Genomic DNA, 15,166 nt, shown 5'->3' on the forward strand with positions numbered 1-15,166 from the left:
ACGGCCAGGCCGCTACCGTGCTGCCACCTCCCTCGCCGGGATACGCTCGGTCCGACGCATCGTCTAGTCGTCAAGGTCGTTCGTCAAGCGTTGCTTCATCGGTGCTTCTGCGGTCCGGACAGTGCTGTACAGTGAACTATGCGTGCGACTTGTCGTGCTGACGACTGTGGTGTGTGACGATAGCTAGCAGCAGCTTAATATCCATGATAGCATAGATGCGTGTGTGTGTGCGTGCGTGTGTGTGTGCGCGTCCATGCGTGTGCATGCGCATGCATGTGTGTGCGTGTGTGTCTGTGTGTGTGTGTGTGTGTGTGTGTGTGTGTGTGTGTGTGTGTGTGTGTGTGTTAGTGTCGTAGTTGTGTTTTTGGTAATAGTAATGTGTCTGTTAGTTGGTTTTTAGCGTAATTTATCATCAAAGAGTAAAAGTGCTCGATTGTGTCCTTAAATGCAAGTAATTTACGATTGCAGAACGATGTCATTTTGTAGTCGATTCGTATTTTGTTCTTGTTTCAAAATTACTTCTATACATGTGCATTGATACTGGGGCTAAAGTTATTATCACCTGCCATGTTAAATTAATTAATTTTTTTATTCGGCTACCATTTTAATCGTGTAATGCATGCACCTTCACTTTCCCCAACTCCCCATAAGTTATTGTACTACTGTCAATTCCATTTACACACCGAGTTTGTGGCTGTAACTCTATGTTCGTACATTCACAGGAAGCTTAGGGATGTTGAACCTGATATCGTAAGTAATAATATATTTTAACGTATGAGGATAGCTGCTGTAAATCATTGAAAGTTAATTGGTAGAATTATAAATTCTGAGCAAGAGATTGAATGATTTGGAATGGGTTGGTATTGGCACCCTTGAGAAGAATGACAATAGACTCAACCAGTGAGTTAAAGACAGAGTAATGATGAAAAAACTTAAGAAAATAGCATAAGAAAGATTAGGATCATAAAGTACACATTTTCGAGGGCTTATCATAGTTGATATTATCAAATTAGATTGGCTACGATAAGCTCCTGATATTTGATATTGGCATGCAAATACTCAGGTAATTTTGAAAAATATTTAAGTGTATTTACTTAGAGTAAAGTTGTTTTTGTATATTTTTATTATGAATTTTTTATTGAAAATTATGTGAAATAATTGTGTAAAATTGTACGAAAATTATGGTGTACACCATCAGATATACAACTATGTGTAGGTTATGAAATTTGAGTAATAAATTTTATCTTTTAATCAATCTTTTCCATTGTTTTGGTCTAATTAACATCAAAGAGAAATTAGAAGAGAGAATCTTCCTGAGATTTTGTGAATAGCATGTAAGACCGACATCATTTTTAGGGGCAGATCCATAAATTATGACAGGAACATGTCTGGTGGTTTGCGAGAGGGGAATTGTGGGTTGGGTGGGTGGGGGTACCCTCAGTTTTCGAAAACAATTGCAATTTGATTGACATTGACTATATATATTTTTCATTTTGAAGTACTTTATTTTATTTTTACCTGAAACAAAATTTCGCAACATGGAAACAAAAATCAGGCATGCAGTGACAAAGGGGAAGGGAACCTCACGTGGACCTCTCTTTGGATCTGTCCCTGCAACTAAAATATGGGAGCCATATAGACATAGTCACGATCAATTTTTAACCATGAAACGTAGGTAACATTTTGTCGATATTTGTAATCGACTTGGGTACGCAATTACGTGAAGAAAACATTTGTACGTATATCGAACACGTATGATTAGGTGTCCAGGGAGGTTTAATGGTGAAGTATAGTACAGATATATAGATGCTTATATTTAATATAGCTCCACCACTGTTCAACCATAGTCATACAAGTCGCATATGTATCATACAAGTTTTACAACATACATACCTTTGAACAGCAAGATACAAAAAGTCAACTGCAAAAGGCATGTATGCGGATACGTAAAAATGCATAAAATTTATTTCTAGCAGAACATTTACAAAGTTTAATAAATGCAACACGTTGCAACAACTATTAAATTGCCAGAAGCTGCAAACTAAAAAAATATTAGACAAGAACAGATAAGTTATATAGAGCATATGTATTTGGAAGGTCTGCATATAGAACATGGGTATTTGTACTGGCTAACTTTTATAAGGAACCTGTGCTTTCTATTAGCTGAACATCCTACGAGAGTAGATGTAGACATATAAGGCAGCAAATATGTCTTCATATTCGAAATGTGCATTTATCACGAGTTAAATGTAACCTCAACTAGGCATATATGATATATGTTATGCTAACGATAGCCAGCACATACGTACATGACTTGTGATAACTTATGCCTAACTACGTCATCCGATAACATGTTATATGACAGTGGTAACATTTCACACCAGTGCACTGAATGATTAAATTCTGTTGGAACACGTTCGAATATAACCGTCGATTCACCGTTTTACTGTAAAACACAACAAACGAGAAGAAATGTATAATATAATCAACACAATAAATGCAACAATACATCACAGTAAACTTGTTTCTATTCACCTGCGAGTGCGCCACTTAATTACTACCAATTACTTTGATGCAAGTTAGTGTTTTTCAATATAAGAAATAATTTTCTTTAAAGATTCAATGACGGATCACACAAAACAACAACATTAAAAACGTAACGACCATCCTGCCTTCGTATGTATACAGTACGAACACAAAACGCACGTATTTCCGTTATCCTGCACTCAAAGGTGCGTAAAGTAATTATTAATGAAGAAAATCCAAGCTAACGTTCATCGTTAACCTAACAAACGTGTGAACCAGTTTAACATTCAGAAAGTAACTTAATTAACTTAATTAATTAAGTTAACCACTCAATTGCATTCTGCAGCAAGTTTGCAAATACTATAGCCGGCTTCAGGGCGCAGGGATACCAGACAGTTACACCACGAAACAGGTGAATGCGAGCGAATGGTGGAGACATTCGTTGTATGTCGATTATTCGATTGCGAAGCAATTGGAAGAACAAAAAAAGACGAGACTGCCTCAGTGTTGTGTAGACATCTGGTAAGAAGCCCTTACGAGATCTCGTGCCTGGCAGTGTGTAAAATGGTTAGGCAGTTTTGGGAGAAGTCACTAGACCCGGCCTTTTTCATAAAATGTTTAGACTTTTGACTACGCACGAAACAAAGTAGAACGTTGACCATTAGGATAGCAAAGGATATATATTTTTTGATGCTACACATTGATAGATGCAGTTGCTATGCACCACACTGTCACGTACGTATACAAATCAACGACCACGTACGTGTGTAAAATGTCAAAATGCTTCACTCAAAACATTTACTGAGGATACGACGCATGGTAGATTTACCTGCTGTGCTGAGGACACCGTGCATAGAGCGACCACCTCACATTAACCTGTCTCACTGCATTCGTAAATATGCTAAATTATAATAGGTATAACTATCTATCCGAGGACAGCAAGCATGCCAAGCCTATCAAACTGCGGTTCTTTCAGTGTGATCACTCACACGTCATAAATCTGCCTAGCTACATCATTCATCCATTCCCCACCGTTTAATCTGCCTCGTGTTCACTCCCGACACCCATCACTTCCATACGATCTGCTCTGCAAATAACGGTAACAGTTTAAAACATAACATAAACCAAGTCATCCTCTCCAGTTGCATCACAGTTACAGGGCATGCCACGCATGACAACACAGTTATAAGCAGCTTAGCAAGGCCCAGTCAGGCACAATTGACAACCTTGCACCCGCGTCAGACAACCGGGGATCTACTGGTCTCGACTGATTACGGATGTGCGCTTACGAGAAGTGTGTGACATCGCTGATGTGGCTAATCACACACACGTCTATCCCGCCCTGCCAGCTTCCCATTTCCCCACATCGTTCTTCTCATCCTCCTCATCCTCATCCTCCCTCTCTCCTCCTCATCTTCCCTTTCTTCCTGCACATCTCCCTGCTTCTTCTCATCTTGCATTGCTCATAATATTTTGCTCCCGTCCGCCTTACATACGAGAGACGGTTTCACCTATTCTTCACTTGTCCTTCTTTGACTGTGAGGTGCCAGCTGATTGCTTGTCATCAACTTGCACGTTTTGGAATAGGGTTCGCAGGTCCGTTAGAGCGCGTCCAATGTTGTCGCTGAAGCGGGTCGAGTCCTGCGAGAGAGCAAGTGAGAAACGTTACCAACCACGACCGTTAAGCGGGGGACACACCATGCAAATTTATTCGCACGTCCGCAGCGATTGTAAAATCGCAGCGAAATTCGCATGGTGTGTCCGCTCAAGTGCGGGCGAATTTTGCTGCGAATTTCATCCGCACCGAAATTCGCAGTGATCAAACATGTTTGATATTTTTCGCTGCGGACGTGCGGACGTGCGGACATGCGAATACATTCGCATGGTGTGTCCCAGGCTTTACACAACAGCCGCGTGTACAATACATGACAATTGTGTGCTAAACAAACCCCCACAACCCCCGTGCACCAGTGTGAACATCGCGATTCCAGTCTCAAGTGCACACCTAGTACGCTCCACACCAGTCTCTTCCCATCCAATCTGTCGTTCTACTACATGTAAAATCCAGCACTAAACCCCCAACAACCCCTGGCAACAGTGTGAATCTCACGATTATCTCAAGTGCACCCCGAGTGTATTCCTAGCAGGCCAGCCTTCTACCCTTTAAGTAGAAGATCACCGTAGGTGATCACTACTACGTGCTCCCTAAACAAGCGGCCGTTCACCCACACCCGCGGCACAAAGCTAGTGTGTCGCCCCCTGGAGGTGGCGACACGGACACCTACTTCGACGCTCTCTAAACAAGCGCCTGCGGCGCAAAGCTACGGCGTCGCCCCCTGAAGACGTCACCCAAAGCTACGGCGTCGCCCCCTGTCGAACCCGTGGCACAAAGCTACGATGTCGCCCCCTGGCCAACCCGTGGCGCACGTCTACGGCGGCGGCGCGGAAACCTACGGTCGTGGGAGACGACTTCTTGCTGGAGACGTGGAAGAAGAGCATGTTCTCGCTGGCGATGATGTAGGAAACGCCATATCCGTCGTCGGCGACCGGTCCGAACCCCCCGCCGGGACAGATCTGCTCGACGACCTGCTTTTTCCACAGGTCCGTCTGATTATGCGGCGTCTGCAAGCGTGGCAGCGGAAAGAAACTTAGCAATGAATAATAATAAACTTAACAAAAATAATAATAATATAATATATTATATTATTATTATATATTATAATTAGATATTATATAATATCAGGAGTCAATGCCATATAGGATAGTTTACAATATATAAATAATAAGACTAATAACAGCAAAGATAGCTATAACAATATAAACCACTCCGTACGCACGTATTGATACGCGCACGTAGATGACGCACGGGTATAGCGGCAGGTATGTTCGCGCTGACGACCCACCTGACTAGTTGAAAGTCTCCACGGTTCACCGAGCACCTCCTGTAAGAACGGAGAGTCGACCTCTAGGTAGCGTGAGACGACGTAGAGGCAGAACAGGTGTCTGTCGACGCCCTTGCCCGTCATGGCGTCGCGGTAGGTAGTGACGTGACGTTCTGTGGCAGCCTTCAGTAGCTTGACCCGCTCCTCGTTCTGTCAACGTCAAATACATACGACGATATACCTCTGAACGTTGATCTACACGCCCGACAGAATCTTAGTTCACCCACATACACGCACGCACATACGCACGCACGCACGCACGCACGCACGCACGCACGCACGCACGCACGCACACACACACTCACGCACGTGTGTATATATATATATATTGCATTTTTTACTGGGATTTTGCATCAAAAACGATATCAGCAAAGAGAGAAAGCCCTAACTTTCGGAGAGTATACCATGTGCTTGGTTTTCAATCGCATATCTTGTATTGAAATTGGTTGACATTGGATGACGAGTCGGTTCGGAGCGATTCCTGCATGTCTGATGACATAAGTATGATTGGATAACAGACTCACCGTCTTGCTGGGGTCGTCCATCGCTCTCACGAACGCGCAGGATTCCGAAGACACCGGTCGCACCGTTTCCGTCCTGCCTTCCCTGAACAGCCGCGTCATGGACGCCTCGTAGGTCAGGTGAAACTTGCCAGAATCCTGCGTCGAGGGGACGAGCAAATCGGTGATTCGAGCAGCAGGCGAACACGTGCGCACACACAGGAACGCGTGTTTTAGGGTGGGGATAGCATGGGCTGGGGGTGGGGGTGGACCTATGAGGCCTGATATGCATTAATTTAATTATTTTTCATTTCATTTAAAAGGCAGTTTAAAATTGACTTGGTTTTAGCTTCACCTCTCAGTTTCATGCATCTATGTTTGCCTTTAGCTTTCTTGTAGTTCTTCTAGTAGTTCCCACCCTTTGTGACACACTTTCTGACTCTAATTTGGGCAGCAGGCGTATGTGCGCACACACATACGATGCTGTTTCATTTAATTTTTTTAAATTTCATTTTAAAGACACAATTTTAATTTGACTTTCATCTTAGTTTTACCTAGCACTTCTGTGTAGCCATTTTCATCCCCAGTGAAAATAGGGGGTGAATTTAACACTTCTGACACTCACTCTGTAATAAGCCAGCTGCAGCGCCATCTGTATGTAGGCATCAGGACTAATTTTGCACTTCTTGATGAAGCCTTTGCCGTACTCGTTGGGCTGGGGTCCGAAGATGCGCAGCCGCAGGTCCACATCTGCGCAGATGCTGGCTGCCAGCTGCTTCTGTTGCTCGATGATCGTGATGCACTGCAGCATAAAACATTTACATAGAACGTATACGTGATGATACATATGTATATATATATATAAATATATATATCATATGCATAATGTCAAACCTTAGTCAGCAGATACCTTCATAAAATGAACACCTGTCGCCACGGCTAACGCTCCATTAGGAGTGTTCCCAACTTTGATATCATTAATGATTAATGATTATTGATTAAGGATTGATAATCCTAACCCTAACCCTAACCTAAATGACATATGACCATGACCATATATATACATATGTTATTATGACCATTAATGACATTAAAGATGGGAACACTCCTAATGGAGTATCACCCCTATAAAGGACACCCTCTTAGGGTGCCCCTTGAGTGGGAGTTAGAGAGTAGAACTAACTGAGATAAAAGAGACAAAAGATCAGGCAGCTCACTGCAAAAGATTCGACTAGACCTGAGCTATATCAACTGACAACTAAAGCGCAGCGTTCTTGATGCCTTACCAGATAGGCAAGGACACTAGCTGCACTACAATAAAAACACCGCACAATCGAAAAACACAATAAGGAATGTGTGCATCTCTAAACACAACCCCCGATAACAAGCTAAGAACCGACAGTCGCCCATTCTCGACCGCGCCAATACAAACTCATTTAAGATAGTTTAGCTCGTTGTTCGACAACCTGAGATTGAATACTTGTCAGGAATTACACAGAGTAGAAGATAAGAAGCGAGAGCGGTAGTGTTAGACTCACCTCGTCTGGCACATCCCATTTCAGTCTGGTCAATTGAGGTAGGTCGTTGGATACCTCTCCCTTGCAATGTCCATCCTCCTTGTATCTGTTGTACCCACAAACAACCCACACACATCATCATTCACTCTGTGTATCGTGCTACAATCCGAATTAGTGCATTCGTTCACGTACAAAGCTACACAAACGTCAGTGTCTATATATATATAGAAAGGAGAAAAAGACATGTATATATAATATGTGTGGCACACGTGAACATGCGATAACTTTGTAGCAGATTTTCTGGGAACGGCAAATTCACCATTTTCTATTGACATGCAGCTATCGCCTCTCCCAAACACCGCTACACCATCTATTCTAGTATAATATTTTGAAAGCAAGCTTGTGACATGACAATACACGTGTTACGAAACATTATAGTCTGCAATTCTGCTTTCCTTTGTTGCTGTAATTTCATCCACTTTCAATAACTTGTGGAAATAATCAACTTCAGAAACCTAGACAGAGCTGTTTACAATGTGTTTCATATAACTGTCAACCACTAAAACACCAGTAGTGTCCTCACCTAGATAGCAACCATGAATCGATTGATTATAGAATTATATCAATCATGATGATATATTGAATATGTTATCCGCGATGGCTCAGCAGTGTGTGGCAGAAACCAACAAAATATACTTAATTCAGACACACGTGTATTGTCTGCTACTGAAGCTGAAGGAGTCGTTGTCGTATCAGGTACTACAGATATGTACCCGAGGTACATATATGTATACACAAAGTGTACCAGACTTGTATTACAGAAGTGTACCCTAACCCTAACACTAACCCTAACCCTAACCCTAACCCTAAACATACCTCACATAAAAATATTAACATAATACTAAACAACCTAAAACTACCTCGGGTACATATCTGTAGTACCTGATACGCAACGACCCCATCTGCGCTACTGAAGCAAGCATGCATACAAACACAGCCACGTGCACCTACATGCATCTATGTACATTCACAACATATATATATGCATATATGCATATTCACACATGCGCAATCACTGGTTACACACGATGTATTTATTAATTTTAATTTTAACTATATAAAGTTTAGAATGATGAGACACGACTCGATTGAAACAATACTCTTATAATCTTACTTCAGAGTTTATAAAAAAGAATTATCGTAAATTCTTCAAAATTAAATCAGATACATCAACACATCATAATCCTGACAACAGAATCACATTGGTTGCAATAATAACATACAATCATCTAGTGCTGGTAACTGGCTACTGTTCACAACTTTCAACGTTATCACAATCGTAGAAAACGGAAATCTACCGTATGATGACCCGTTCCCCTAAAATGGCCAAACAAAACAAAAATGGCTATACTCTGGAGAGATGCCCCTCCCCCGTTTCCCTAAAATGTACAAAATAAAAATGGCCATAATTTTTAAGATCGATTATTTCGCAGACAAGCATGAATCAGCATTTATTTGCACTTACAAAAGACACTGAGCTGTTTCCCCAGCGCACAAACTGTGTGTTTGTGATGACGTGGACCACTGTGAACAGCCTAACAGTGCAGTGTTGTGTTGTGTGGTGTGGGATAGCGTGGCGTTATGTGGTATGCGGTGGAGTGTAGTGATGTGTGGTATGGTGTGGCATGGTGTGGCATGGTGTGGCATGATGTGTCGTAGCGTGGCACGTGGATGTGTATGTGGGTGAAGTGTATGATGTGTGGTAGGTGGGCATGGTGTGGCAGGTGTGCATGATGTGGTATTGTGAGATGTAAGTGATGTGTGGTATTGGTGGGTAGTGGTGTGCATGGTGTGCATAGTGTCGTGCGGGCGTGACTGTGAGTATGCGGTGAGTGGCTAGTGATGTGTGGCAGTGGTGTGGGCATGGTGTGGCATGGTGTGGCATGGTGTGGCATGATGTGTCGTAGCGTGGCGTGATGTGGTATGTGGTGGAGTGTAGTGATGTGTGGCATGGTGTGGCATGGTGTGGCATGATGTGCATGATTGTCGTACGCGTAGCGTGTGGGTATGCGATGGAGTGTAGTGATGTGTGGTATGGCTGTGGGGTGTGGCAGTGGTCGTATGGTTGCGGCGTGTAGTGCTGCGCGTGGGTGGATCGGTGGGTGTGATGTGTGGCATGTGTGGGCATGGTGGGCTGGTGTGGCATGATGTGTCGTAGGCGTGGCGTGATGTGGTATCGGTTAGTATGGTGTAACCTAGTGTATTGTATTGTTGTGTCTAGTGTGGTGTGGTGTGGTGTGGTGTGGTGTGGTGTGGTGTGGCGCCGGACTGGTGTAGTGTGGCGTGTTGTGGTGTGCTGTGGTAGGTGTGGTGTGTGTGGTGTGGTTGTGTTGGTGTGTGGTGTGGTGTGGTGTGGTTGGTGTGGTTGTGGTGTGGTGTGGTTGTGTGTGGTGTGGCATGGTGTGTGTAGTATGTGTGGTGTGGTGCGCTGTGCTGTGCTGTGGTGTGGTGTGGTGTGGTGTGGTGTGGTGTGGTGGTGGTGTGTGTGGTGTGGTGTGGTGTGGTGTGGTGTGTGTGGTGTGTGGGTGGTGTGGTGTGGTGTGTGTGGTTGGTGTGTGTGGTGTGGTGTGGTTGTTGGTGTGGTGTAGTATGGTGTGGTGGTGTATGCAGTGTAGTGTAGTGTGGGTAGTGTAGTGTGGGTAGGTAATCTAGTGTGCGGTGTGGTGTGTGTGGTGTGTGTGGGTGGTGTTGGTGTGGTGTGGTGTGGTTGTGTGGTGTGTGTGTGGTGTGGTGTAGGTATGGTGTTGGTGTGGTGTGGTGCGCTGTGCTCTGCTGTGATGTGGTGTGGTGTGTGGTGTGGTGTGGTGTATGGTGTGGTGTGGTGTGGCGTGGTGTGGTGTAGTATGGTGTGGTGTGGCGTGGTGGTGTGGCGTGGCGTGGCGTGCGTGGCGTGGCGTGGCGTGGCGTGGCGTGGCGTGTCTGTGCTGTGGTTGGTGGGCTGTGGGTGGTGCGCTGCGGTGTCGTGGGTAGTGGTGGTGTGTGTGGTGTGATGCAGTGTAGTGTAGTAGTAGTCGTAGTGTAGTGTAGTGTAGTGTAGGGTAGGGTAATCTAGTGTAGCGTAGTGTAGTGTAGTGTAAAGTAATGTGGTGTAGTGTAGTGTGGTAGTGAGCGGTAACTTACCCGCCTGAATCCAGGTCGCTTATATGCTCCCACGTGAAGGAAAAAATCGGTGAATCTGCCCTGTGTTCGGCAAGGGAGCGAAGGACAACAGCAGGAAGGAAGGGATCACATGGGCAACGAAGAAGTGTTTAACACGCGGAGTTGTAGCAAGCAACACGAAAGCCCGGAACAGACAAGGTCAATGTCAAGTTGCGACAGCAAGAGTTAGTAGGGCACAGAAAAATGTGGGTGAAGTCGAGTTTAACAGATGGAATAACAGTGGTTCATGCGTAATATTAGGAACAGGAGGAAATAGTGTTTGGAAGTAGCATTAGTTGATGGCATAAGAAACAACAATGATTAGTTTGTAATATAGGGAAAAGCGAAAGTTAGTGTGAGGTATACAGAATACCCATTAGTCAATGTGTGAAATATGAAACAGCAATTGTTAGTGTGAGTATAGAGAATAGCATTATTCAGTGTGTGAAATACGGAACAACGACAGTTTGTGTAAGGTCAGCAATGGTTGGAGTTAGTTTGAAGGAGGGTATAGAGAATAGCATTAATCAGTGTGTGAAATACGGACAGCAACAGTTTGTGTAAGGTCAGCAATGGTTGGAGTTAGTTTGAAGGGAGGTGTTAGTCAGCGAGTAGAGTAAGGAACAAACAGGAGTTAGTGTAATCCCACAGAACCCATTATGTGTGAATGTAAACAGAACACAAATATACACATACAAAATAATAGTAATAACATAATAATAATAATAATAATAATAGTAATAATAAAGTGAGATGCGACATGGCACAGCAGACAGCATGCGAGTGACGTGACAACACACAGTGAGATACAGGTTCGGACGTAGGCGCAGAGGTAAAAGGTAAATAAAAGCAAAAACAAGCAATTAGAGATTCGTACACAGCTCTGCGATTAGCCGGCACTAGCGTGACTACATGCAGTGGCGGCTTCACAAGTAGCCCTGCGGGGGGAGCCAAGCTGCTGCGAATAACCAGCTGACAACCCGGGCCTCTCTCTCTCGCAAGTGCGACCACGCCTTTCAAGCGCGGCCACGCCCTTCAAACGCGACCACGCCCTTCAGGCACGACCATGCCCTTCAAGTGTGACCACGCCCTTCAAGCACGACCCGCCCCTTCAAGCACGGCCCGCCCTTCAAGCACGGCCGCGCCCTTCAAGTGCGACCACCCCTCAACGGTGACCACGCCCTTCAAGCGCGACCACGCCCTTCAAGTGCGACCACGCCCTTCAAGCGCGACCACGCCCCTCAACTGTGACCACGCCCTTCAAGCGCGACCACGCCCTTCAAGCGCGATCATGCCGCCAGACCCAATCGGTGAGAAAAACGAGAGCAGTGTGAGGCTGCCGCATCGGGCAGGCGAACGCGCGTTCTCGCGCTTGCGAAAAAGTAGACCCGGGGACGTCGGGCCAGCTTAGGGTGCAAGTAGGTAATCAATCGTAAGGTGAATCTACAAATACCCAGGATCGTGTTCATAAGCTATTAGATACTCCCATCCCATTGCATTGATTGGCGCATCACCCCTGCAGAAAGAAGTATAACATATGGACCCGATAATAAGCATACACGTTAACAGATCGTGCTGAATCAGGATCCGCCTATCTATCGCTCGCTCTCTTTACCACGATTCTACATGCAGAAAACGAATGAATTCATCTCTTCACCGTGAGATCATATTACAACTAATAAGCGCAATGATTTAACGATTTCTCTGCCTGTTCCTCCGCAAACCGCGCGGCCGACCGACGACGATTACATCAATTATCGTTACCAAGCGTCCGAAAACTCGGAGTAGAAGTTTGATGAAAAGTAAACGACGTTTCGCACGTACATTCACGACAAAAAACCCGATTCGAGGCTTCCTCATGCGCAGTACGTTTTCGATTGCACGTACAACGCCGAAATAACCGACGTATTACTTAACGACTTTGCAAAAAGTAAACGATGTTTCGCGCGTACATTCGCGACAAACTACTCGATTCGACACTTCCTCACGTTGCAGTACACTTTAGTCTATAACGCCGAAATAACCGCCGTATAGTTTTACCGCGTTTTTCGATCGGCTTCGTTCCCGACGCCGAAATAACCAACAAATTACTTTGCCACGGTTTTCGATCGTTAGTTCGTCGGCGTAGTTTTATTAACGATAATTACCAGGAATGTTCGACGTTGAGGCCGACGCGGGCGTTCTTCAAGACGACGTAGTTGAAGCTCTTGTCGAACCACATCTTGCATCCGTCGCCCGTCAGTACTGTCTGCGCAAACTCGTCCAGCTGTGACATGTCTTCCTGCAACGATGACGCATGTTACATCGCTCTGTCACGCACGCACACACTATCTGTCTACCCATCTATCTACCTGCCCACCTACCAACCTACCTGTCTATCTACCTAACTGCCTGCAGGCACGCACGCACGGACGCACACACTATCTATCTACCTACCTACCTGCCTGCCTACCTACCTACCTACCTGGCTGCCTATCTATCTACCTACCTACCTACCTGCCTGCTACCTGCCTGCCTATCTATTCTACCTACCTACCCCTGCTCTGCCTTATTACCCTACCTAACCTATCCTACTGGCCTGGGCCTTATCTTAGTCTAGCCTACCTACCTGCCTGCCTAACCCTACCTACCCTACCTACGCTGCCTATCTTATCTCACCTACCTACCTATCCGTGCTGCTACCTGCCTGCCTTATCTAGTCTACCTATCTTCTTACCTGAGCCCTTGCCTATTCTACCGAGTCCTACCCTACCTACCGGCCTGTTCCTATGCTGATCTTATTGCCTACCTCTCTGTCCTGCTCCTACTCTAATACGGCCTAGCCATAACTGGCCTGGCCCTAATCTATGGCCTACCTTACCTACTGCCAGCTATTCTACCTACCTACCTAACCTGCCTGACCTATCTGACCTACCTAGCCTAACGTGCCCTGCCTATCTACCCTATCCGCTACCTACACTGCTCTTAGCCTAACCATACCTACTACCTTACCTGGCCTGCCCTAGTCTAGGCCACCTACCGTACCTGCTCTACTCTGTGACTGCCTACTCTATCTACCTCTATACCTTCCTGCCTGCGTCTAGTCTAAGCCTACCCTACGCCCTACCTGCCTGCCGATCTACCATACTACCTAACTGCCTGCCACGCCAGTAACGAACGCAACACTCAACAAGACTATCTGTACTTATCTAGTCTTTCTATCTACTCTATTCTAGTCTGACTATACCTATCCCTAGCCTATTCTGCCTTGCTTCGCCTGCCTAGCCGTGCCATACCTTAACCTATCTATCTGCCTCGGTGCCTGCCTGCCTCTGCGGCCTGAGCTTAGCTATCTTCCTGCCCGCCTGGCCTGGGTTCTTCCATCCTATCTACTCTTTCCGGCTATCTACTACCTTCCAATCTACCTATACATGAATGAAATAAAATAAAATGAGCCAGCTTGTTTGTCATAAATACAGCACCACATTGTGAGTATTGTCACAATTACCTAATAATAAAATGTTGGCATTACATTTACCACACCTGTCATCATCATACATTATATATTATATATCTTCGCACACACTTACCATACTGTAGTCTAGTTCCTTATCGAGTAAGGTAACAAAGAACGCAGCCTTTTCTATTGCATCGAGGGCAGTTTTATTCATTCCCTTGTAGAAGTACATCTGTCGAGCTCCGCCTGCGCCACCGTGAGCGTGGTCCTACACACAAATCACACATATATATATATATGTACATGTAAATCTATGCAGCTGCTCTCTAACAACTTTCATATATTCATGTCTCGTCAATTATCTTTACATCTTGTGACCTGGTTCACATATATAATATTTTCGTCTCTCTCTCTCTCTCTCTCTCTCTCTCTATTTATATATATATATTATCATATATGATAGTGGCGGTCTCAGTGTGCGGCAGAGATAGGTGGACTATAGAAATAAGGTTGTTCGTGGATATAGGGAAATCAGTTTAACCTTAACCCTATTCCTAACTTCCTTAAAATAATAACACAAGATTAGCCAAAAAGTAGCAGTGGAAAAAATAAACCTAAATAAAAGACAAAATTGCCAATCAGAGCCGTCCGTTAGCGGATCACTATCCTTCTCCGCCTGCGGGTGGGCAGGAATTCATATATATTATATATATCTTTTCAATATACATATTTTTCTGTCTATATATAGTACATAGGATATCATGATCATATCCAAAAAAGTTTTCCCACGTACTCAGACATATCGGGCATCGTTAGGGCCATCTTTCAGTGATGAAGTATACGACCCCCTGTTTATAGCAGCCATAAATGTTTACTCGACTTAACTCCAACTGTGCACAGCAGCCAGCGAGTCTTATTCCTCGACTGGGAAGCTCCACGGTGTTACATGCATGCCAAGCGAGTCTCATCTTCGCTCGACTGCTGAACACCCACTCAATGCTCCCTCCTCCTCTCCCGGTGCATGCAACGAGCTGTGCATCCATGCCA

The 15,166-nt window shown here is 44.8% G+C and overlaps 1 protein-coding gene across 1 annotated transcript in view; it reads right to left on the minus strand.

The window, feature by feature from the left end:
* Positions 1-1,937: 1,937 nt before the first annotated feature.
* Positions 1,938-15,166, minus strand: part of LOC106813896 (carnitine O-palmitoyltransferase 1, liver isoform-like) — a 28,728-nt gene continuing 15,499 nt past the window's right edge. Inside the window, exons 8-17 of the mRNA XM_014818140.1 lie at positions 15,005-15,009; positions 14,253-14,365; positions 12,831-12,964; positions 10,666-10,725; positions 7,507-7,591; positions 6,594-6,770; positions 5,993-6,127; positions 5,430-5,618; positions 4,981-5,148; positions 1,938-4,167 (exon numbers count right to left, since the gene is read on the minus strand). Coding sequence (XP_014673626.1) covers positions 4,045-4,167; positions 4,981-5,148; positions 5,430-5,618; positions 5,993-6,127; positions 6,594-6,770; positions 7,507-7,591; positions 10,666-10,725; positions 12,831-12,964; positions 14,253-14,365; positions 15,005-15,009 — 1,189 coding nt within the window. The 3' untranslated portion in view covers positions 1,938-4,044. The remainder of the gene's footprint in view (positions 4,168-4,980; positions 5,149-5,429; positions 5,619-5,992; positions 6,128-6,593; positions 6,771-7,506; positions 7,592-10,665; positions 10,726-12,830; positions 12,965-14,252; positions 14,366-15,004; positions 15,010-15,166) is intronic.

Source organism: Priapulus caudatus, unplaced genomic scaffold (genome assembly GCF_000485595.1).
Source record: "Priapulus caudatus unplaced genomic scaffold, Priapulus_caudatus-5.0.1 Scaffold841, whole genome shotgun sequence".
Taxonomy (NCBI): domain Eukaryota; kingdom Metazoa; phylum Priapulida; class Priapulimorpha; order Priapulimorphida; family Priapulidae; genus Priapulus; species Priapulus caudatus.